Source organism: Phaseolus vulgaris, chromosome 4 (genome assembly GCF_000499845.2).
Source record: "Phaseolus vulgaris cultivar G19833 chromosome 4, P. vulgaris v2.0, whole genome shotgun sequence".
In the NCBI taxonomy this organism is placed as follows: domain Eukaryota; kingdom Viridiplantae; phylum Streptophyta; class Magnoliopsida; order Fabales; family Fabaceae; genus Phaseolus; species Phaseolus vulgaris.
In genome coordinates this window covers 20,183,234-20,206,407 of record NC_023756.2, presented here as the reverse complement: position 1 = coordinate 20,206,407, position 23,174 = coordinate 20,183,234, and the positions used below count along the sequence as shown (strand labels likewise).

The 23,174-nt window shown below is 40.0% G+C and overlaps 1 protein-coding gene and 1 long non-coding RNA gene across 2 annotated transcripts; both read right to left on the bottom strand.

Moving 5' to 3' along the window:
* Positions 1-513: 513 nt before the first annotated feature.
* LOC137838444 (uncharacterized) lies at positions 514-1,551 on the bottom strand. The gene is made up of 2 exons (XM_068647689.1): positions 730-1,551; positions 514-678 (listed from the first exon to the last, which is right to left on the bottom strand). The coding sequence occupies exons 1-2, from the start codon at positions 1,549-1,551 to the stop codon at positions 514-516; spliced, it is 987 nt and encodes a 328-aa protein (XP_068503790.1).
* Positions 1,552-20,336: 18,785 nt separating this feature from the next.
* Positions 20,337-22,854, bottom strand: LOC137837414 (uncharacterized). The gene is made up of 2 exons (XR_011085456.1): positions 20,769-22,854; positions 20,337-20,672 (listed from the first exon to the last, which is right to left on the bottom strand). It is a non-coding gene; the product is annotated as an uncharacterized lncRNA (long non-coding RNA).
* Between the last annotated feature and the right edge of the window lie 320 nt (positions 22,855-23,174).

Genomic DNA, 23,174 nt, shown 5'->3' with positions numbered 1-23,174 from the left:
GCCCCTTTCCATGTAATAGTGACAAATTTCAACCGATTGTTTTGACAAAACAACAGGTTGTTTTTCAAAGAAACTTGAAAAAGGTTTTGAGAATGGTTTGTTCTTGCTTTTTGGATTAAACCTCAACCCAGCCTTGCCAAAAACACAATTTTAAGAAGCAAGAACAATTTCAAGATTAGATTGGCCTTTTGAAAACTTGTCCACAGTTTTTACAAGATTATGAACTTTCTTTTGAATAGATTCGTAGTTTTCACAAAAGCTAGAATCAACACACTTGTAATAAGAGTTTGGATAAATCATTTCCAAAGTTTCAAAATCAGTTTTTGAATTGTTCAACTCTTCTTCCAAGGTCTTGACACTATTTTCCAACCAGGGGTTTAAACCTTTCAACCGGTTATTGAAAAGGCCCAACCTATTAGCTTCCTCATGAGTTTCTTTGAAGGCATCAAGAAGTTGACTATAATTCTCAAAATTAATAGAAGTACTTGAACTTACACTGCTAGATTTTGATTCTCAATTTGCCATGAAACAAAGGTTGGCTTCCTTATCATCCTTTGATGAAGAACTTGAATATGAATCATTATTGTATGCTCTTCTTGTTTTGCTTTTCTTCTCATACTTCTTGTAGCCTTCATTCTCTTTGCTCACATTGCTTGGACATTCAGCCTTGATGTGTCCCTGTTTGCCACATCCAAAACAAGTTTAGTTTGTAGAATTAAATTCATTAACACTCTTGCTATTGTACCTGTTTGATGGTTGACTTTTGTCCCTGCTTTTCTTCTTCAAAAACTTACTAAACTTCCTTGTGAGCAAGTTGAGAGTTTCACCATCACTGCACTCACTTGAGTCTTGACCATCCCTATGACCAACAACTCTTAAAGCAATGCTCCTCACACATTTTTCTTCATGTTCTTGATCATTTAGCCAGTTCATCTCAAGTTCATGCTCCCTTAGCTTACCAAACAAGGAGGCTCTGGTCAATGTTGTCAAATCCTTGGATTCAGAGATTGTAGTGACCTTTGGTTGCCAAGATCTATCCAAGCATTTGAGGATCTTGATGTTCAGCTCTTCCCTTTCAAAGATTTTGCCAAGGCTAGTGAGGTGATTAACATCCGAGATGGTTTCCCCTTTAAGCATCCTGAACATTTCATAATCTTGAATAAGATTATGCTTCCATGCTCTCTTCACATCAATGGTGCCTTCATGGGTTACTTCAAGGATGTCCCACATCTGCTTTGCCGATCCACATTGAGAGACCCTGAAAAATTCATCTGAATTCAAAGCAGGAGTGATAATGTTCTTGGCAATTCCATCATATTGAGCCTTTTTACTTTCATTCTCAGTCCATTGGGACCAAGATTTCTCAGAAAAAAATTTATCTTTTTCAAGCATAGGAATAAAAGGTTCATTTATGATAGCATCCCAGATTCCTCTATCAATTGATTCAACAAAGATTTTCATTCTAACCTTCCAAAATTGATAGTTCAGTCCAAAAAACAAATGTGGTTTGTATATAGAAGCACCCTCCCCAAAGGGTATCTTTTTACCCATTTTCAAAAAGGTTTTAGGATCGAAACTTGAGTAACTTTCAAGAACTCAGCTCCTGATGCCAATTGTTAGGACTGTATGTCTTAAACAATGGGGTGAATTGTTTTGAAACGTTTTTCGCAAATATTGAAGGTGGAATGAAAGCCAATTAAGAATCAATCAATTAGAAAATTGTTTTTAATATGATTGCAGAAAATCAACTGGTTATTTTTTGAAACAATCGGTTGTTTTTATCAAGTCTATAAAATCAAAGTTAAAGTAGTTTAAAGAGTGTAACGATAGAGAGATTCACACAGAATGTTTATATTGGTTCACTCTTAACCAAGATCTACATCCAATCATCAGAAAACACTAAGAATTCACTACGTAATCAACCTTAAATTACAAGCTACACACACCAAGAATGATGATCTTGAACCCTTCAAGAACACACACCACTCATTGGCAAATACGACACCAAGAATGTTGATCTTGAACCCCTCAAGAACACACAATACTCCTTGGCAACACAAATACAAAAATACAATTATCAAGGAAGAAGGGAATAAAATACACCTGGGTAAATCATAGGATTAAAGTTCATAACACAATACCCAATCATATTCCACTCTTAGAAAATATCCAAAACTTGAAGCAATCTTGGAAAAACTGATTTTTTAAAGTGTTAATTTGAATCCATAACAACCAAGAGCATATAACCACTTCTTTATACTCCAATTAGTTGTTAAAAATATTTAATGCAAAAGCCAAATCAGTTTTAAAACAAACAAAACAAATTAAATCAGTTAAACTGAATTCTGTTAAGGATTTTCAAAAAATAACCGGCTGAATTTTCGAAACAACCGGTTGAATTGCTTTGAGAGCAAAGTCAACCAAAGTAAACTGAATTCTGTTAAGGATTTTCAAAAAACAATCGGTTGAATTTTTGAAACAACTAGTTGAATTGGTTTGACATCAAAGTCAAACTTTTCAAATCCTTTTACAAATCCACTAAGTGTAAAACAACCGGTTGAAATAATAAAACAACTGGTTGATTTTACTCTTCTCTTTGAAAACACATATTTTTCAAAAGGATTCAAAACAAAACAACCTTGGATCAATTCTATGAGTGGATTACAAATTCAAACTACCCAAAACCCACACACACAAGCAACAACTTTAGATTTTGTTCAACAACCTGAAATGTCCATATGCACAATAGTAAACACAACTTTAGATTTTGAAGTACTTAAAGAAAAAGGGAATTTCTTTTGTTTGGCCCGGTTTACAAATATCACACAAATGCAGTTTTCCAACAGTATTATATGGACATTGAGTTCTCAACACATGTAATCTTTCATCAGAAAGATGTCTCAATCTATAATGCCACAAATTAAAGTCCTTAACAGTGTAGTTCACAGAGGAAACAATATTATGTGTGGCAGCAGTACAAAAAATTGCATAATTAAAAATGTACAAGTCACCTTTGGCACTAACTAAACCAATCTTCTCTTTAGCTAGATTATCCTGTATTTCACATTGGGTAGAGGAGAAAATCATATTACAGTTTAGATGTAATGAAAGTTTGGAAGTAGATATTAAATTAAATGAAAAATGAGGAACATATAGGAAATCTTTGAGATGAAATTTATTATTAAAAATGATAGTTCCAGAATATTCAGCATACACATGATTACCATTAGGGAGACTAATGAGAATAAGTTTAATATTTTTATATGTAGTGAAAGCAGATAAAACAATGCATACATGATCAGTTGCTCCGGAGTCAAGAATCCAAAAATTCAAAATTTAATGTGAAGAATTAAAGAAGATATTACCAGTTGAAGATTGATCAATGGCTTTGTGAGCTGAATCTGCAGAGAAAGACCACACTTGATTTATTTGGGAAATATTGGAAGCAATACCATTAGTGTTGTTTTGTTTAAACATATTGAATAAAATATGATATTGTTGTGCTGTAAAATGGTCATCCTTGTTTACCTGCTCTTTTGAACAAGACTCAAAAAGAATTTCATCAGAAGTAATTACATTATTGGCTTGGATATTTTGACCATTGCTATAGAACTTATAATCAGGTGGATAATCGTGTTTCTTGTAGCAAGTGTCAATGGTATTTTTGTTTTTGTTACAATATGTGCACAATTTTCTATTGCCATTATTTTTGAAAGATCTACTCTCTTGATTCGGAAAACCAATTTTCTTAAAACAAGCACTTTCAGAGTGACCATGTTTACCACAGAAGGTACAAACAAAAGAACTCACATGACTAGAGTTAACACTATTGACATTCGTGACAGAATAATTGTTGGCTAATTGTATTTCTTACTGAACCACAAGGGATAAAATTTTCGACATAGAAGGCATAGGATCCATAAGCAAAATATGATATCTAATATTGTTATACTGATCATTCAAACCTCTAAGGAATTGCATACCTTGATCCTCACATTTTCTTTGGCATATAACAGGAACAACATAACAAGTATCTTGGTGAATACAAAAAGGATAAGGCCTAAAATTGTCTAATTCATTCCAAATGATCCTAAGTTTGGTAAAATAATTTATCATAGATATATCACCTTGTTTTAAAGAAACAACCCCATATTGTAAATTAAAAACCCTAGACAAGTTATCCTAAGAATACCTAGTCTTTAAATCGTTCCAAATATCCAGAGCCATTTCCATCCAAACAATACTTTGTCTAATGGGGATAGAGATAGAGTGAACTGACCATGATACTACTATGTTATTACATTTGTACCAGACAGGGTAGGTAGAGTGATCTTTGGCTGGATAAGGATGTGTTCGAAGAACAAATTCAATTTTGTTCTTCATGCTCAACGCTGTTAGAATCGATTGACTCCATGAATGATAATTTGATGGTTCAAGAAGTGACGACACCAATGGAGTGGTAGGATTTTCACCATGATGTACGTAGAGATAGCTTGCCAATTGATTCGATTGATTTGTTTGAGTGGAAGTGGAAGAGGACGTGTTTTGTTCGTCTGCCATAACTGTGAAAAGAAAACAACAGTGAGGATTCACCAGAACAAGAACAAACAGAAAGACTAAAAAGAGACAGAAAAGTTAATCAATTGAAAATTAAAAAGAGGAAAAAAGATCAAAGAATGGACTCAGAATATGATCAGTGGGATGGTCGGCTAGGTCGATTACGATGAACGAGAGCTGATCACATAATTCACTAGAGTCCATGATTAGATTTCAAAGAACATTATAAAAAATTAGCGTAACAATCATAAATTCAAAATAAAATAAAATAAAAAAACAAAAGAGAAAGATTAACAAGAATATCAGAGTTGCACAACAGAGCCCTTCAAATGAAGAGCTCTGATACCATAATACAATTGTTGTGATGGATGATGAAGAACTGTGTGAGAGGAATGAGGAAGGAACCCTTGCAATCGCAAAAACAAGAGCGCAACGCTGTGGAACTGTATCTATAAATAGATAAGGAAAAAAGGGGAAGAACTGAAGAACCCTAATAGAAGAGGGAGAATGAAGAATGATTAAGGAAAGAAAAAGAAGGCTATAGAAAGAGAACCCTAATAGAACTCTATGTCGTAGGCTAGGTTCAGCCCGACGAGTAAGGCCTCGTACTCGGCCTGGTTATTGGTCGCCCGAAATCCGAATTGGAGAGCTTGCTTCAGGAAGAGGTCGCCCGGCCCCTCCAGGACGACTCCTGCTCCACAAGCTGTTTTATTTGAGGAGCCGTCCACATAGAGCGTCCACCCACCCGAGAGGGTGGGCAGTGGTGTCAACTCGGCTGAGAAGTCGGCCAGGCACTGGGATTTGATGGTGCCCCTCGGTTCGTAGCGTATGTCGAACTCGGAGAGTTCGACTGACCAACCTATTATTCTCTCTGCAAGGTCCGGCTTAGATAAAATTTTAAAAATAGGGTAGTCGGTTCTTACAATTATAGTGTGATTTTGGAAGTAGGGGTGCATCCGTCTTGCTGTGAGGACTAGGGCGAGAGCCACCTTCTCTATCATCTGGTACTTGGTCTCGGCCGAGTGGAGGGTTCGGCTGACGAAGTACACCAGTCGCTTCTCGCCCTCGATCTCCTGTACTAGGGCAGCACTGACTACTTCTTCCGAGACTGCTAGGATTGGGTGGTCGGGTCTCGGCTTCTAGATGACGGTCGGGGATGTCAGGAATTCCTTAAATTGCTTAAAGATTTCCTCGCATTGGTCATCCCAAGCGAATTATTGGCCCTTTCGTAGCAGCTGGACCATCGGCCTCATCCTCTCGGCCAGGTGGGGGACGAACCTGGAGAGGGTGGTCAGCCGCCGTAGGAGTTGTTGTACCTCCTTGACGCTATTCATACTTCTCATGTTGAGTATGGCCTGACATTTGTCGGGTTTGGCCTCTATCCTCCGGTGGGTGAGCATGAAGCCTAGGAATTACCCACCCCCCCCCCCACAACCCCGAAAGTACACTTCTCGGGGTTGAACTTCATGTTGACTCCTCTAAGGGCTTTGAAGACCTCGTCCAGGTCCTTCAGATGTTGCTCGAACGAGTCGAACTTCACGACTATGTCGTCCACGTATACCTCTACCGCCCGACCAATTAGGCCTTTGAAGATTTTGTCCATGAGGCGCTGGTAGGTCGCCCCTGCGTTCTTGAGGTCGAACGGCATGACCTCGTAAGAGTAGTTGGCGCCGGCCGTCATGAAGGTCGTTTTCTCCTTGTCCTTGGGGTGCATGCTTATCTGGTTATAGCTAGAGTAAGCGTCCAGGAAGCTCATAATTTTGTGGCCGGCCGCCCCATCCACCAGTCGGTCAATGTTTGGTAGAGGGTAGGTGTCCTTCGTACACACGCTGTTGATGTTTCTGTAGTTGACGCACATCCTCCAATTACCATTCGATTTGGTGACCATGATGACGTTGGCCAGCCAAGTCGTGTATCGAGCCACCCTTATAAACCCGGCTGACAGGAGCTTGTCGGCCTCTTCCTTTGCTGCGAGTCGCTCTTTGTCGCCCAAGTCCCTCTTCTTTTGGGAGATCGGGCGGGCCTCCTTGAATATTGACAATCGATGGGTGATGACATCCGGGCTCACCCCCGGCATGTCGGTCGGCGTCCATGCGAACATGTCGATATTCTTTTTCAGCGCGAGATGCATGATCTCGGCCTCGGCCGCTGCCAAGGTCGTTCCTACAGTCATGCTGTGTTCTTCGTCAAGGAGGGGGACTCTCCTCAGCTCTTCTCTCGCCTCCAGCCTATCCTCGGTCGCCCGGGGATCGAGGTCTACCAACGCCACGATTGGCTCGATCTTCCTCGGTCGGTCCTTCCTGGGGGAGTAGTCCTTTCGAGAGCACTTTCTAGGCCGACTGCATGCACAGGTAAAGGGCCCTGGACGTAGGGCTGTCAGCATGTGGTGCATGGCAACGTCTTGGCTCAGATTCCAGATGCTCATTGCCATCTTACTGAACCTATCGACAAAGGTTCTCAACGACTCTCCCTTCTCCTGGCGGATGCCTACCAGGGCGATGGAGGTTAGGTGGTGCGGCCGGCTGGTCACAAACTGTGTCTCAAACTTTGCTACGAGTGTGGCAAAGCTGTCGATGGAGTTGGGTGAGAGTTTAGTGAACCAACTAAGGGCTGCTCCCTTCAAGGATGTGGGAAACACTCGACATAACACAACATCATCCGAGGTGTAGAGACTCATATGGGTGGTGTAGGCGTCCATATGCTCGTCCGGGTTGGTCGACCCGTCATATCGGTCTCGGTTGAAACCCTTCCACTTCTCGGGCAGTGGGACTTCGATGATAGTGTTGGTAAAGGGATGTCGGCGGGTCGAGTCGGCCGTCATGGTCGTCCGGGCGGACCTTATCAGGCACGACTCGTCGTCCATTTCGGTTTCTCGGGGAGGGGGTCGGCCTCTCGTCCCCTCGGTCACGTCTGGGTTAGGGGGAGAGGTGTAGGACTTGCCGACAACGTTCGTCGGTATGACAGAGGGTCCTCCCTCCCCCAGCTTCTTTTTCATCTCTTTGTTTTCCCTATGGAGAACTTGCAGCTCCTGCTCGTTTTTCCAAGCAGTCTCCTCGGTCTTTCTCCTCATCTCGGCCATCTCTCTCTGGAGAGACAGCAGTAGCATCGTCTGGTCGGCTTCGGTCATTCTCTCCATGCTTCTAGTTGAGACCATCTACTTTTTTCTTTCAGCTAGTTTCCCTCGGCCCCACGGTGGGCGCCAATTGTTCCTACTAGGGAGATGGGACCTAGAGAACTATTGAAGTCTTCTTCTCCTTCCTTTGGTCGGTCAGGTTACTGGGTGATGAGCTGGGATTCGTCTCGTCCTCCTGCTTCTCCTTCGGCACTCGGTCTCGGGTGAACACCGGATGTTAGGGGTACCTGCGAAGGCACTCCGACGCTCAAGTCAATAAAGCGGGTGGTCAGCTCTCAGGTAGGTGAACAGTAATAAAATGACATACCTTACTCCTTGGGATGCATGCTATTTATATTATTCTAGTGGGCCTACCTTGTTGGGCCCGTTTATCGGAATGGACCCTGCTTAGGGTTGCATTACCTAAAGTTACATGTAAAAGCGACTCCCAGGTGATGGTCGGCCAGGTCAATGGAGAGTTTGAAGTAAAGGAGCCTTTGCTGCAACGGTACTACCACGCGGCCAAAAACAGCATCGCCCGTTTCAGCAAAGCACCCTTGGAACATATACCGAGGGAGGACAATAAAAGGGCCGACATCTTGTCCAAGCTGTCGGTCACCAAGAAGAAGAGCCACCAGAGATCAGTCATACAAATATGGCTGAGACACCCCAGTGTGACTGAGGCCGAGGCCGAGTGTCTGGCTATAGACGAGGCCGAGGCCGAAGCCGACAACTGGATGACACCCGTCATCTAGTACCTAACGGACGGCACGTGCAAGGCCGACCAAGAAAAGGCGATGAAGCAACAATGCGCCCGGTACACCATGATCAAAGAAGACTTGTACCGAAGAGGTTACTCGACCCCCCTGCTATAATGCATCACCAACAAACGGGTCGAGTACATTCTGGCCGAGACCCACGAGAGGATCTGCGAAAATCACGCTAGGGTGAGGACAATGGCCGCCAAGGTCCTGAGGGCCGGCTACTATTGGCCGACCATACAGGGCGACTGTGCCAAATACGTGAAAAAATGCGCCAAGTGCCAGGAGTTCAGCCCTTTCCACCACACAAGGTCGGAAGAGCTGCACAGCATCATCTCCCCATGGTCGTTCGCCATCTGGGGAATAGACATTATCGGTCCCTTCTCCCCGGGGAAAGGGCAGACCAAATTCCTCCTGGTGGGAGTCGACTACTTCACCAAGTGGATCGAGGCCAAACCCCTTGCATCCTTCTCGGCAAAAAATGTGCAAAACTTCATATGGAGGAGCATTGTTTTCTGATTCGGCTTCCACACACAATAATAACTGACAATGGCCAACAGTTCATTGACCCAGGCCTATACTCCTTTTATGACGACCTGGGCATCAAGTCTGTTACGGACTCGGTAGAACACCCGCAAACCAATGGGCAGGCCGAGGCCTTCAATAAGGTCATACTCAACGAGCTGAAAAAGCGTCTGGGTAAGGCAAAAGGCCGATGGACCGAGAAGCTAATCGAGGTACTTTGGGCGTACAGGTGCACCCCCCAGACCACCACGCAGGAGACACCCTACAGCCTGACATACGGAACCGAGGCCATGATCCCGGTTGAGGTGGACGAGCCCACCATACGACGGAAGATGTTAAACCTCACCCTAAACGAGGAAAGCCTAGCGGTCAACCTCGATTTGGTAAGTGTGTTTCGTGACAAAAACAGGATTCGGGAGGCGGCCTGCAAAATCCGGGCGTCCAGACGGTACAACACAAAGGTCCGACCGAGGAGTTTCCAAAAGGGCGATCTCGTCTGGAGAATGCGCAGCGATGCGAGAAAAAATGAAGGGAAATTCTCATCCAACTGGGAGGGGCCTTTTCGAGTCCGACAAGTCGCAAAGGGGGGAGCTTATCACTTAGAATGGCTTTCGGGAAAAATTGTACCGAGGACGTGGAATGCCACGCACCTCAAGTTCTACTACAACTAAAATTAATAAAGTCGCGCACTTTTTCCTCACCCAACCAGGGAGGTTTTAACGAGGCGTTTTCATCAAAGTACTAGCACTGTTCTTCTGCAACCTCCCAGCTCCGTCTGGATGAAGCCTTAACCGGCATACCCTGTCAAGACCAACCCATCAGGTTTGGTCTGGACGAAGCCCTAACTGGCATACCCTGTCAACACCTTTCTCGGCTCGGTCTGGATAAATCCTTAACCGGCATACCCTGCCGAGACCGACCCATCAGGTTTGGTCTTGACGAAGCCCTAACCGGCATACCCTGCCAAAACCTCTCTCGGCTCGATCTGGATGAAGCCTTAACCGGCATACCCTACTGAGACCGACTCATCAGGTTTGGTCTGGACGAAGCCCTAACCGGTATACCCTGCCAACACCTCTCTCGGCTCGGTTTGGATGAAGCCTTAATCGGCATACCCTGCCGAGACCGACCCATCAGGATTGGTCTGGACGAAGCCTTAACCGACATACCCTGCCAACACCTCCCTCGGCTCAGTCTAGATGAAGCCTTAACTGGCATACCCTGCCGAGACCGACCTATCAAGTTTGGTCTGGACAAAGCCTCAACCGGCATACCCTGCCAACACCTCTCTCGGTACACACCAAATGGTCGATCGCTCAATTCAACTTGCTCGATTAAACTATCGCAGTTAATGACCGACTGCCCAATTCAATTTGCTCGATTTAACATTCGCAATAAATGGTCGACCGCCCACTTTTACTTGTTCGATTAAAGTCACAATTAATGGCCGACCACCCATTTTTACTTGTTCGATTAAACATCACAATTAAGTGACCGACTGCCCACTTTTACTTGTTCGATTAAAGTCACAATTAATGGCCGACCGCCCATTTTTACTTGTTCGACTAACACCACAGTTGATGGCCGATCGCCCAAACAAGATAACAACCGACACGTTTAACTTGTGCGAGTTAATAAAAAGAAGCAAGGCGATATATTAAGATTGCAAAAGGGGGAAGCCACACCCCGGCCTCGGAGGAAACAAAATAGAAAGGCAAGAAAAGGCCACAGCCCGACCAAGAGCAAACCTAGTCTTGAACTTCGATGCATTCACCCTGCTCAGCCTCGGTCGGCCTGGCCTCTTGTGCCGCCAAAGCACCCATCTCGGAGCTTGGAACCAATCGACCCTGGTAAACCTCGTAATCCATGTTAAATTCACCAGTGGCTAGCGACCCCCCACAAAAAACATGGGCTTGGCGCACGACTCGGTCGAAGCATTGCTTAAGCAACTCCTCCGACTCCTCGTAATTTTGGTCGAGCTCAACCTCAACCTGCTCCTTCGCAATCTAGAGGGCGGCCGAGGACAAAAGCTTTTCCTCGGTCGTCTTCTTCACCTCGGCAACCTCAATTGCCACCCTCAAGGTCTCAGCCTTAGTCGTCGCCAAAAGCCGCCTCACCTCGGCAGCATCCTTCTCGGCGAGCTCCTTTTTCAGCGGCCTCTCGGACAGCGTTGGCTGATAGGTCATCATTGGCAGCAAAGGACCGCCTCAAATTCTCACGAGCCTCAGCCACCTCCTGCTCCAACCGAGAAATGTCCTCGGCATTTCGGCCACGACCTTCAATCCCATGCTCGACGAGGACGATTGACCGGCACATGAGCTCCTAGCCGCTCCTCAGCAGGTCCATGGGGGAGACGGCCCGGATCGACTCCCAAGTCTCCTCGGGGAGAGCCACGTGAACTCTACGCGTGAACTTATGACTCCACCCTAGAAGATCTAGAGCCGAGGACGATGGCCGATGGCCGCCAGCAGAAGGCTCGAACTCCTTCTCCACGCGCCGGGGGGAAAGAGAGCTTGCCTCCTCGATCATCTCACGACGAGGAGGCGGCATCGGCAGAGAGTCGGGGGAACGAGTGGTGGTGGCAATATTACCACCATCCCTCGACCTTTTCTTGGATTTGCGGGAAGGACCGACTGAGTCCTTTTCAGCACCAGGGTCGGGCGGGGCGGTCGCAGGAAGAACGTCAATGCTTCGACGTCCCTTTCGGTCAGCCGCCCTCTTCCGATACTCGTCGAGGATGCTAACGCCGACCGACTTCTCTTGAACCATGGTAGCTGCAAATCAAAAAACACAAGTTAGGAGACGAAAATAAAAATACCGACCGACACAACAAAGGACGAACCCATACCCCTAATGGTCGCCCAACGCGCCGTCTCGGTATATGCACCAATCAACGATCGACAAGGAAGTTTCCTCGGGAGTGCGTCGAAGAAGGAGAGAATTTCCACCTCCTCCTCACTCTCCATCGGCCTTGGCCACAACTTAAAATCTGTGGGTTTGGTGGTCCAATACAAAGGGAACCGGCTCGGTCAAAGAAAAAGGCCGTCGCCTCGGGCCGAATGACGATCTTGACGAACCTCTCCTTGAACCTCTTGTACGAGACTGCAAAAGGGTCGAACAAGACGTGCCCTGGCCGACCGGCGAAGGAGAGCCAAGAAGCAAAGCGGTCGGGGTGAGAGCCATAGTAACAAAGGAAAGAAGAAGGGGTGGGGCGAAGCCGCATAACATCACACAACAGGAGAAACGCCTGAAGGGACGCCCACATATTTGGATGAACTTGGGTGGGAGCCACATTGAGCGCCCGAAGGACACCCATTGTGAACTTATCAAAGGGAAGGGACACATGTAGGTCCGAGAAGAAGCAGGTATACATGTAAAAGAAGGGGCGGCGACACTAGCCCACCCCATACATACGCTCTCAGTTGATCCGCACGGCAAGATACTAAAGTAGTCGGGATCCCTAGAATCCCCGGAGTACTCGCCCGCCTTCAACACCGGGTACTTGGCCAAAAACTTGGTCACAGATACCTCGGTGTCATAGGTGGACGAGATCTCAACCACCTTAGGATCCACCCAGCTAAGATCCATTAGCAGAATGGCCGTCGGGGGAGAGTCCGACCGGTCAACAGCATTAACCGGGGGAAAGTCCGACCGGTCAACAGCATTAACCGGGTCATCCCCCTAACCACCTCTACCATGGGTGGCTCCTCGACCACCCCGACCGACAAAGAATCAGCGGTAGATGAAGAAGAAGAGGTTGACGAAGAAGAGGAAGAAGAGGAAGAAGAGGAAGAGGACCCAAGGGTAGGAGAGGGATGACCGAGATAGGGGGAAGAATGGCCGGACGAAGAAGACGTGGGCCGGGACATGGTCGACATCACTAACCTTGTGAAGATTGAACGAGGCCGAACCTAGTAAAAGAGGGCGAGAAGTCACTCAGATCTCAGAGTTAGGGGCGGGAGAACACTCGGTTATCAGACAAACTCACAAATGAAAACACAACGTCACGACACTATGGAAACCCCTATTTATAAGGCCCATGGGCCTCGGATTTCGAAGCGCCAGATAAATCCTAACCGTTAAGATCTCTTGGATCCAACGGCCTACAACGCTTCCCGCCCAAAAGACCCCTCATTAATGCCAATCACGTCACGTCGCCTAGGGTCACGTCACGCCGCCTAGCTCACGTCATACCTCGAGGAATGGGACAACCGCACGGCCAGGGAGACCGACCAACACCCACCGTTAAAGACTCATCGGGCATACCTGTCCTTGATCCGGGGTGAAAAGTGTATCGGTATGGGCGAGGCCGACCCCTGATCTCCCTGCCCAAGACCCACCTGGTTGCCCGAGACCTGGTCTACCTGGCCGAGACCTGAGAGACTCGGCTGAGACGACGAGGCCGACGGTCTACCTAGCCGAGACATTAGATGACTTGGCCGAGACGACCGAGACCAGATGATCTGGCCGATGGCCGACCCATGTTGCCAATAATGCTCAAACCAAGGTCAGTGAAGCTAATCCGTCATTAAGAATTACGTAATGCAACCCTAAGCAGGGTCCACTCCGATAAACGGGCCCAACAAGGTAGGCCCACTAGAATAATATAAATAGCACGCATCCCAAGGAGTAAGGCATGTCATTTTATTATTGTTCACCTACCTAAGAGCTGACCACCCGCTTTACTGACTTGAGCGTCAGAGTGCCTTCGCAGGTACCCCCACCATCCGGTGTTCACTCGAGATTGAGTGCCGAAGGAGAAGCAGGAGGACGAGAGGAATCCCTGCTCATCACCCAGTAACCTGACCGACCGAAGTAAGGAGAAGAAGACTTCAATAATTCTCTAGGTCCCATCTCCCTAGTAGGAATAAATTTCTTGGTCGCCCTCTTTTTTTCAGAATTTTTGGTTTGTGTGTTATTATTATGTGATACTTTTAAAAATGACACTTTTCGAAAATTATAAAAGCATAATACAAAACAGTTTATTAGATAGATCAATTTTATTTTGTACTTTTTATTTTAATTAATTCCCCTTAAAGCACGTATACTGCATGTAAATTAGATATTACTTACATGATGGGTTGGGATCCCAATTTTCTAATTCTTTCTCCCGACAATACGTTTAAGCCAACACTTTTCAAGACCAATGCTTTTGTTTTTTTGTCTTTCATAAAGTACTAGTCCCAAACCCCTTTATACGCAAGGCTCCTATATTTTTTTTTATTCTTTATCTAAATTAGTTTATTACATTAATTAAATATTTCACTAATATGTATTACAATATTAGTACTCTTTTTAGTAATCATATTAAATGAGAGTAATAAGGTAAATTTCTTAGTAAAAAGAAGTGCAAAGAAAAAAAAACTCATGGATAAGTCAAAACATAGTAAATTGGTTAATATGGTATTTTCCCTAGTATCTTCTTTTCTTATATTTATCTTTATAAATAATTTTTGTATATTAACTATTGCGTTCTATTATAATATATTTGGTGTATCTAATATTTTAAATAAGTAATTTTTTAACATAACTGTATAAAATTATTACTTAATACTAAATTATAGCCATGAATTTAGCATTTATATTATAGATTGTTGACATTTTGATACTATAATTCGAAATGATTTTTTGAAATATTTTGATATAATTATAGTAGTGTAATAACCTATGTGGAGTGGAAAGGAAAATGATAATTCTGGATTGCAAATTCAACTATACAGTTACAAGCCATTACTACAAGCTCAGTATTTCACTATGGATGGGCTAGTTTTTATTTTATATTTTTGCGCTAGCATAGTATTGTACACCCCAAAGGGGTTAAAAGATGAAAGGGATCGTCGTCTTTACCTCAATAGAATAGACTACGTACTGATAGACAACAGTTTTGAAATTGCTGTCTAATTATTAAAAAAATTGTTGTCTTTGGCCTTTTCTGCACTAGTGTCTTTACTTTGATTTAAGTAAGGAAAATAAAATAGAAGAAATATTCTTTCTTATATCCCTTGTCTTCCTTTTTTCTCTTTTATTCATATTTATTTATTTATTTTATAATATGATATTAGAGCTCTGGTTGCTATATTTATCCCTGGGTAAAGTTGTTGATCCCTTACAAAAATTTGTTTTCCTTACCATGTTAGTTCATCTGATAATTTATTTATATTGATTCCTCGCATATAGAATTATTAAGGAATCTCCTAAATATTGATTCCTCACATATTTATATAAACTTCTTATCATTAAGATTAGATGTTGATAGCAATTAACATTTCAAATCTATTTCTAGCATTCAAATATGTTAAGCATTATCATTTTTGTTTAGAAACTTATAAGTACTTTTTAGTCAAATCTAAATTTCGAGATCATGGTAAACAGGTATTACAAAGAAAATGACAATACCAATCATCAATCAAGAATAGAATATTATGTTTAAATATCGCCCTCAATACATAAGAGTTTGAACAGGTTAATCCCAATCCCAAAGGCTAGAATTGATCATACATGTTGGTTGTTACAAGCAGAGTGGGCAAGAGAAGAAGATCCAGGATGTTTCTCCTTGACAGTTGTCTCCTCTAGGGTTTCTAACACCTTTTATTCTCACAATTGGGTTCTAATTCACTCAATGGTGTTTTCCTCGTAATTATTGATTGTTAGGGTTGTGCCTCAAGCCTCATATTTAACCTAGTCGGGCTTAGGCAAAGTGACTTATCGCCTGGGCATTATTGGGCTTGCTTGAGCGAGTTTGGGCGAGTTTGGGCGAGCTTGGGTGAGTGCTAGTGCATTCCAACTTTCCCTTTTCAGCTTTGTATATTCTCCTTCTGCCCAATCATCTTCATTCTTCCATAAAATCCTGAAATTAACACAAATTTGGGAATAAATCATTCTTATTCAAATTAAAATCACAAAATATGTAAAAAGGTATAAATTCGTAACTTAGGTTATTTTATGGTTATTTTATCAATTAATATCCATAAGTGCCTTATTTTAATATGAAATATTATTGAAATATATGACACTTATCAATAATTCACATTTCTTATCATCAGGAGATGATTTCTTCTTCCAAACAAGATTCTAATAATGATGAGCAAAATCGTGAAGGTTCAAAGACAAAAGTGTAGTCTCAACAAATTGATTTTACTCCTGAGTAGTATCAAACATTGTTAGCTCTTTTACAACAGTCCAAATTTAGTGGTAATATTTCTAATCAAGTCTCGATTATTCCTTCCAACATGACAACACAATCTAGTAATAAATTTCTTTCTTCCTTCAGTTCTTAGATTCTTGATAGTGGTGCTACTAACCACATTTGTTCATCCTTAACTCTTTTCACTTTATATCATCAAATTAATCTTATTTATGTCAAATTACCAAATGGAAATCAAGTTTTTACCAATTATTCTAGAACTGTTTTTCTCAATAAAAATCATGTACTAGACAATGTTCTCTATATTTCTTGTTTCACTTTTAATCTTCTTTCAGTAGTAAAACTGATTGATAATTTATCTTGTGTTCTTACCTTTGACTCTAATGGTTGTCACATTTAGGACAATAACTCCTTAAAAGTAATTGGTTCCGTTAAGATGCAAGATAGACTTTATATACTCATTATATCATCCTATCAAGAACTTCAAATCAAACTCATCAAATATGCACATATCACCAATACTATTAATGTTAGTGCTAGTGATTTAGAAACCCTTGGGCATTTTCGATTAGGACATGTTTCTAACAAATGTATTGATGTTATCATGACTAAATTTCCTTTTGTTAAATATAAAAAATCTATTGTTTGTGATGTTTGTCATTTTGCAAAACAAAAAAAACTTTCATTTACTATTAGTACATCTAATTCTAAAAAATGTTTTGAATTTATTCATGTAGATGTATGGGGACCATACTCAATACCGTCAATTCATGGTCATAATATTTCTTAACCATAGTTGATGATTATTCGAGGTACACGTGGATTTTTCTTTGAAAACAAAAATTTGAAGTTGTCAAAGACTTTGAAATTTTTATTGTTTTTTGTTCAAGCACAATTCGAGATAGCAATAAAAATAATAAGAAGTGATAATGATACTAAATTTTTCATGACTAATTCATTTGTTAACAAAGGAATAGTGCATCAAACATCATGTGTCAATACTCCACAACAAAAAATAGCATAGTTGAAAGGAAACATGGTCATATATTAAATGTAGCAAGAATCCTCATGATACATACAATCTGCTTTACCCAAAATTTATTGGTCATATTTTGTGATACATGTTGCGTATATTATAAACATGCTTCTAAAACTTGTTTTAAATTATTCTTCTCCTCATGAAATGTTTTACAAAACTGCAACCAATTTTAATGGATTAAAGGTGTTTGGATCTTTATATTATGCTAGTAATTTGTCAACAAACAGGAGAAAATTTGATCCAAGGGCATCAAAATGTGTTTTTATTGGTTTTAAAAGGGGCACAAAGGGATATGTTTTGTTGAATATTCAATCTAGAGAATTTTTTGTGTCTAGGGATGTTATCTTCTATGAACATGTTTTTCCATATCAAAGGGTTCAAGATACTAGCAATGAAACAAACTGTCTTTACTTTCATGATCATTTTTTTTTACTGAAGATCAACCTGTTTTGAGTCAGCCATCACAAGTCATTCTTGCACCTTGTGATAATGCTGAAAATAATAGTAATAATAACTGTGAATCAGACATTGAGGTTCTAGAAAAATTGTGTGCCCATATAAACCAAAACCTCAATGAAGATCATGACACATAAATTTTTTTGAATCAGATCAGCCTGTCTAAATGTGTATACCAAAATAAAAAGACCACTTGAGTATCTAAAGGATTATCATTGTAATCTTAATATTTCTAATACATCTTCAAGAGTTAAATATCCTTTGAATTCTGTTTTTTCTTATAACAATTTATCACCTTCTTACACATATTTTGTTATGTCTCTTTATTCACATGTTGAGGCAACACTTATTCGGAAGCTATGAAACATGACTATTGGACAAAAGCTATACAATATGAGATATCTGCTTTAGAGTCAAATCAAACATGGAGGTTTCTTTTTTGCCTAAGGAAAAAACAACCACATGTTGCAAATGGATATTCAAAATAAAATATAAGCCTAATGGGACAGTTGAAAGGTATAAAGCAAGGCTAGTAGCAAAGGGATACACACAAACAAAAGGCATTGACTACCTTGATACTTTCTCTCCAGTAGCAAAGATAACCACCATAGGGTTACATCTTTCTCTAGCTTCTATCTATAATTGGGAATTGAAACAATTAAACATAAACAATGCCTTTTTACATGGAGAGTTAAAGAAGATGTATACATGGTTGCTCCTCCCGGATTGACTTCTATTCAACCAGGATAAGTTTGTAAATTAAATAAAAAGGCTTTATATGGCTTAAGCTAGCCAACAAAGAGTGGTTTTCCAAACTGTCATCCTTTTTACTTTTTGTGGGATATACTCAATCTATGAATGATCATTCCTTGTTCATTAATTGTTTTGAAGGATCTCTTATAGAATTACTTTTGTATGTGGATGATATAATATTGGCAGGAAATGATAAAGAGGAGATTGAGCGAATCAAACAAGCATTGAATGAAACATTCAAGATTAAGGATCTTGGAAATTTAAAATATTTTCTTGGTCTTGAAATAGAAAGAAGTAAGAAAGGGATAATGGTGAACTAAAGGAAATATGCACTGGAAGGAATTGTTAATAGATGCATATCTTTTAGCGTGCAAACCTGCATTTACTCCAACTGATAATCATGGAAAATTATCTTCTATTGGAAGTGTTATTTTCACAGATGTTCAAGTCTATGGAAGATTGATTGGAAGACTTATGTATCTCACTAATACTCAACCGACATAATCTTTTCCGTGCAACAACTTTCTCAATTTCTTGCTAAGCCTACAATATCTCACTATAATACAATAGTTACAATTCTTAGATATATTAAAAGAGCTCTGAGTCTTGGTTTATTTTTCTCTTCCAACACTTTTACTCATTTAAAAGTATTTTGTGATAGTGATTGGGGTACCTGTAGTGATTCAAGACAATCAGTGACTGGTTTTAGTGTATATCTTGGGAATTCCCTCATATCCTAGAAATCAAAGAAGCAAGGAACAATATCAAAGTGTTCCTATGAAGCTGAATATAGGGCAATGACCACTGTTACATGTGAAATTCAATGGCTAACTTATCTTCTTCAAGATTTCAAAGTTCCCTTTGAGCAACCATCTCTTTTATACTATGACAATGACTGAACAAGATACATTGCAACAAATCTAGTGTTTTATGAGCATACGAAACACATGGAAATAGATTGTCACATTGTTAGGGAAAAATTGAAGAAGGGTCTCAAACATTTTCTTCCCATTTCTACCCTAGAGCAACTGGATGACATTTATACCAAAGCCTTAAGTCTTCAATCTTTCAAGAGTATTTGCTCCAAGCTCGGTCTCATCAATATTTGCTCCCCAACTGACGAGACTAATATGGATATTAGGCTTTTAGAAGGAAGTTGATATTAAATTTGTCTTTTCTAATTCTTAGTTTTTCTCTTTATACATATATCTAACTTTTATTTTGTCTTTTCTTATTCTAGATTTATTGGCTCTTTATTTACATTATGTTCTTAAGCTAAACCTATAATGAGTACTGCTCATATATATTCTGACTCTTTACTTTGATTTAAGTAAGAAAAATAGAAAAAAATAAATATTATTTCTCATATCCTTTGTTTTTTTTTCTTTTGATCATATCTCTTCTATTTTATTTTGTAATAAGAATGATTCATTGTGCACTATAAATTTGATTTATGGAGAGTCGATACCACCTCTAATTTTCTCTTTCGGTGGCTAAAATTCCACTGAAATTTAATTTTCAAGGAGCGGAATTTTGAGTTTTTTTTTTAGGGTTTAGAGAGAGGGAGAAAAATAGAAAAAAAAATGGGATTTGGACAAAGACCTCGTGGACATGGAGATGAAGTTCCAGATGGTGTCCGTCAGATATTGTATGTACGTTTGGTTAGGGTATGACTTATGCACGCAAATTATGCTTATCGAATGGGTTTCAAAAACTATATAACATTTTGAAAAAGATATGTTAGGATTACTTTTGGTTGATTGATTGATTTTAGCTTTTGGTTGCCATCACTATTTTCTAAGATTGATATAGGAATGATTGAGTGAATCCAGGTACGTGCTTTAAGTTTTGTGGTTTAAAATGACGTACACATCAGTTTATACATATAAATTAGGTTGAACTCAGTGTAACTAAATTTAAATGTTGAAATTAGTCAATTTAATTTTGGTATCATTTTCAGTTTAGACCAATTTTGTTTAAACATTTAAATGATTTCAAACGTGCTTACTTTGTTTTCTTTCCAATGATTTTAAATAATATTAGTTTACATTGTTCTTGTTGCCTAAAACATATTTACACTGAAATCGTCTCCAGGAGGCACAACTTTGTTTACTTGTGAAGTCCTGTTCACATTCCACAATTTATTCAATTGGGTAGTCGTTTTCACAACATTTAAACTGGTCTTTAGATGGAAGACTCCAGCATGTGTGAAGTCATTGTTCTGTGTCATGACTTCAATTGATATGCATTTGTCATTAGTTCAGTCCACATTCACGCGTAACGAGCCACTAATTCCATTTGATTTCGTTGGTGCATTCCCTGAAACTTTGCAATGATTCGGTGATTCAGATATAGCAAACATGGATTCAAAGCATGGACTCCTTTAAAGTAGACCATGCACTGGTTTAATTGAGGGGCAACCTTAATTGAGACCCATGAATCAAGCAAAGTTTGGTAGAGATTCATATGTATTGGTGTGAGTCCCTGCACGTGTGAAACCAAAACAGTCACACATGGACATGCATTGGTTATTGGCAGTAAGAGGTTGGTGATGCATTCATTAAGATTTTTCAACACAAACTGGTTATATATGAAGGGTTGAGCCTGTATTTTATGTATAATGTCAATCGAAAACCTGTGAGCAAGGCAATCTTCCTTTTCCCTGCCTACCATGGTTTCTTGTGCTCCTTCTCTGCCTAGCTTTGCCTTGGAACTTCAAAGAGAGTTTTATCATCCAGCAGCTGAGTCCTAGAAGTATTCACTTTTATCATTACAATATCGTTTGTGGAGTCCTTATTAATGAAATTGTTCCTCTTATCTATTTTGGCAATAGTTGAATTTTCTCAAGTTGATTGGGTTATATGTAAGTTTAGCTTTCACCAAATATTTTAACCCACACATTAAATCTAAATAAAGTGAACAGGAAGACATAATAAATATTGATCACAATATTATGAAAGGTGAATAACAATATAGAATGACTAACGTAAACTATTTGATTGAATGAATTTTGTTCCATGGAAATAAACATTTGCGTGATAATACAATGTACATGTAATGGTATAATAGACACACTACCCATTTCATAACGCATTTACAACCTACATCATGCGATAATATATGTTCATTTCACAATTTTTTTTTCAAACTAAACTAATAAAATTTTTCCCCATTAGTATGACACACCACAACAGACTGAACAACTTCATTTAGAGGCCCAACACATCTATCACCTTGAATCTTCTTCAAATGCTAAACAACAAACTTTTCATCAACCAACGGAGATCATTACAAAAAAATTCAGTATTGCACTGTATACAAAAGAAAAAAATTATATGTAAAACATAGTTACATACAGATTATATATGAAATTGCTTTTTCTGAAACATCACTTTTTTTTTCTTATTATTTTGAAATTGCTTACTGTTTTGAATGCCACTGTTTGGTGCAGTAAAACGACGGTACTGTTTTGTTGTTTTGGTTTTAATGTGACTCAGGGCAAAGAAGGATCATAAGTTGCATCAAGCACATTTTCAAGAGCTTGAAATTTTCACAAAAATTTTGGTTGGATTCAATAGAATTGAACACTTGAAATCATATGTTTGGAACTTAACATCAACTTCTACTAAAACAAGTTTCTAATTAATGTGTAAACTTCACATTAAGAAGAATCAAAGTAATGACACCTAGAACACTAAGAACATATAACACAATCACAATAGGTAAGAAAAAAATAATTGGATAACAAAGTAAACATTCAAAAGCGAAAAATGCTATGAATATAGAAAGGCTGAAAAAAATTCTGCAACAAATAAAGGTGCTGGAAAATTAAAAGCAAGAAAATAATGACAAGAAAGTAAAGGTACTTTAATTTAAAAACAAGAAAGTAAAGGTACTTGAATTTAAAGACAAGAATTAAATGTGCTAGAATGTAAATTGCTTGAATGTAAAGTGCCAAATCAACTAAAAAAGATAAACACAGCCATAGCTCTTGATACCACATGATGTGAGTTGATTTTAGGACTGTTCATTTGATTAGTGACACTTTAGTTAGATTTAGATTTTAGGACAAATATAGTGAGAAGCCTAAGGAAAATTCCCACTGGATATTAACTTAACAAGTGTTAAGGTTCATTTCCATAAGACCAAAGGAAAAACACAGTTAATGGTGAGAATGAATGACAAGTATGGGTGCGGAATTTAAGCAAACATATGGTGAGCAATACGTGGACCAAATTGATTTAAAGGAAGCAAAAACAAGAACAAGACATATTTTGGAATTGAAAATAGGAATGGAAATGGAATGGAAAAAGATAAGTGAAAGGAAACTTAGGAGATATGGAATTGTGAATAAGCCGCCACTTTGATGGTGAATTGAATCCAAGATAAGTGTAGATGTCGCCACTAGAGAGCTCACAACACTCACAAGATAAGACCAACTTTTAGGAAGAGATTCACTCACTCACAATTCTAACACAATTTGTGTATAGTAACTTTACTCTTCATTCAACATGTCAATACATGAGGTATGCCTCCCTATTTATAGATTTAGGAGCCTTGGAAAAGAAGAAAAAAGGGTAGAATGGGAAAAGGAAAAATTGGATAGTCATAGGGTTTGACTAAGTCAATCCCGTATTCTAGGCTTATCCTTCTAGAAACTAGGTCAAAATACCTTCAAATGGGCTAGGAAAAAACTAGAATGCTACCCACACCCCCTACTATGCTAAAGGTACTTTATTCTAGCTTATTTATACTATTTGGACCCCTCATTTGAGCCCAAATTATTTACAACATTTTCTAAATATTTAAGAAGACTAATAGTAAGAA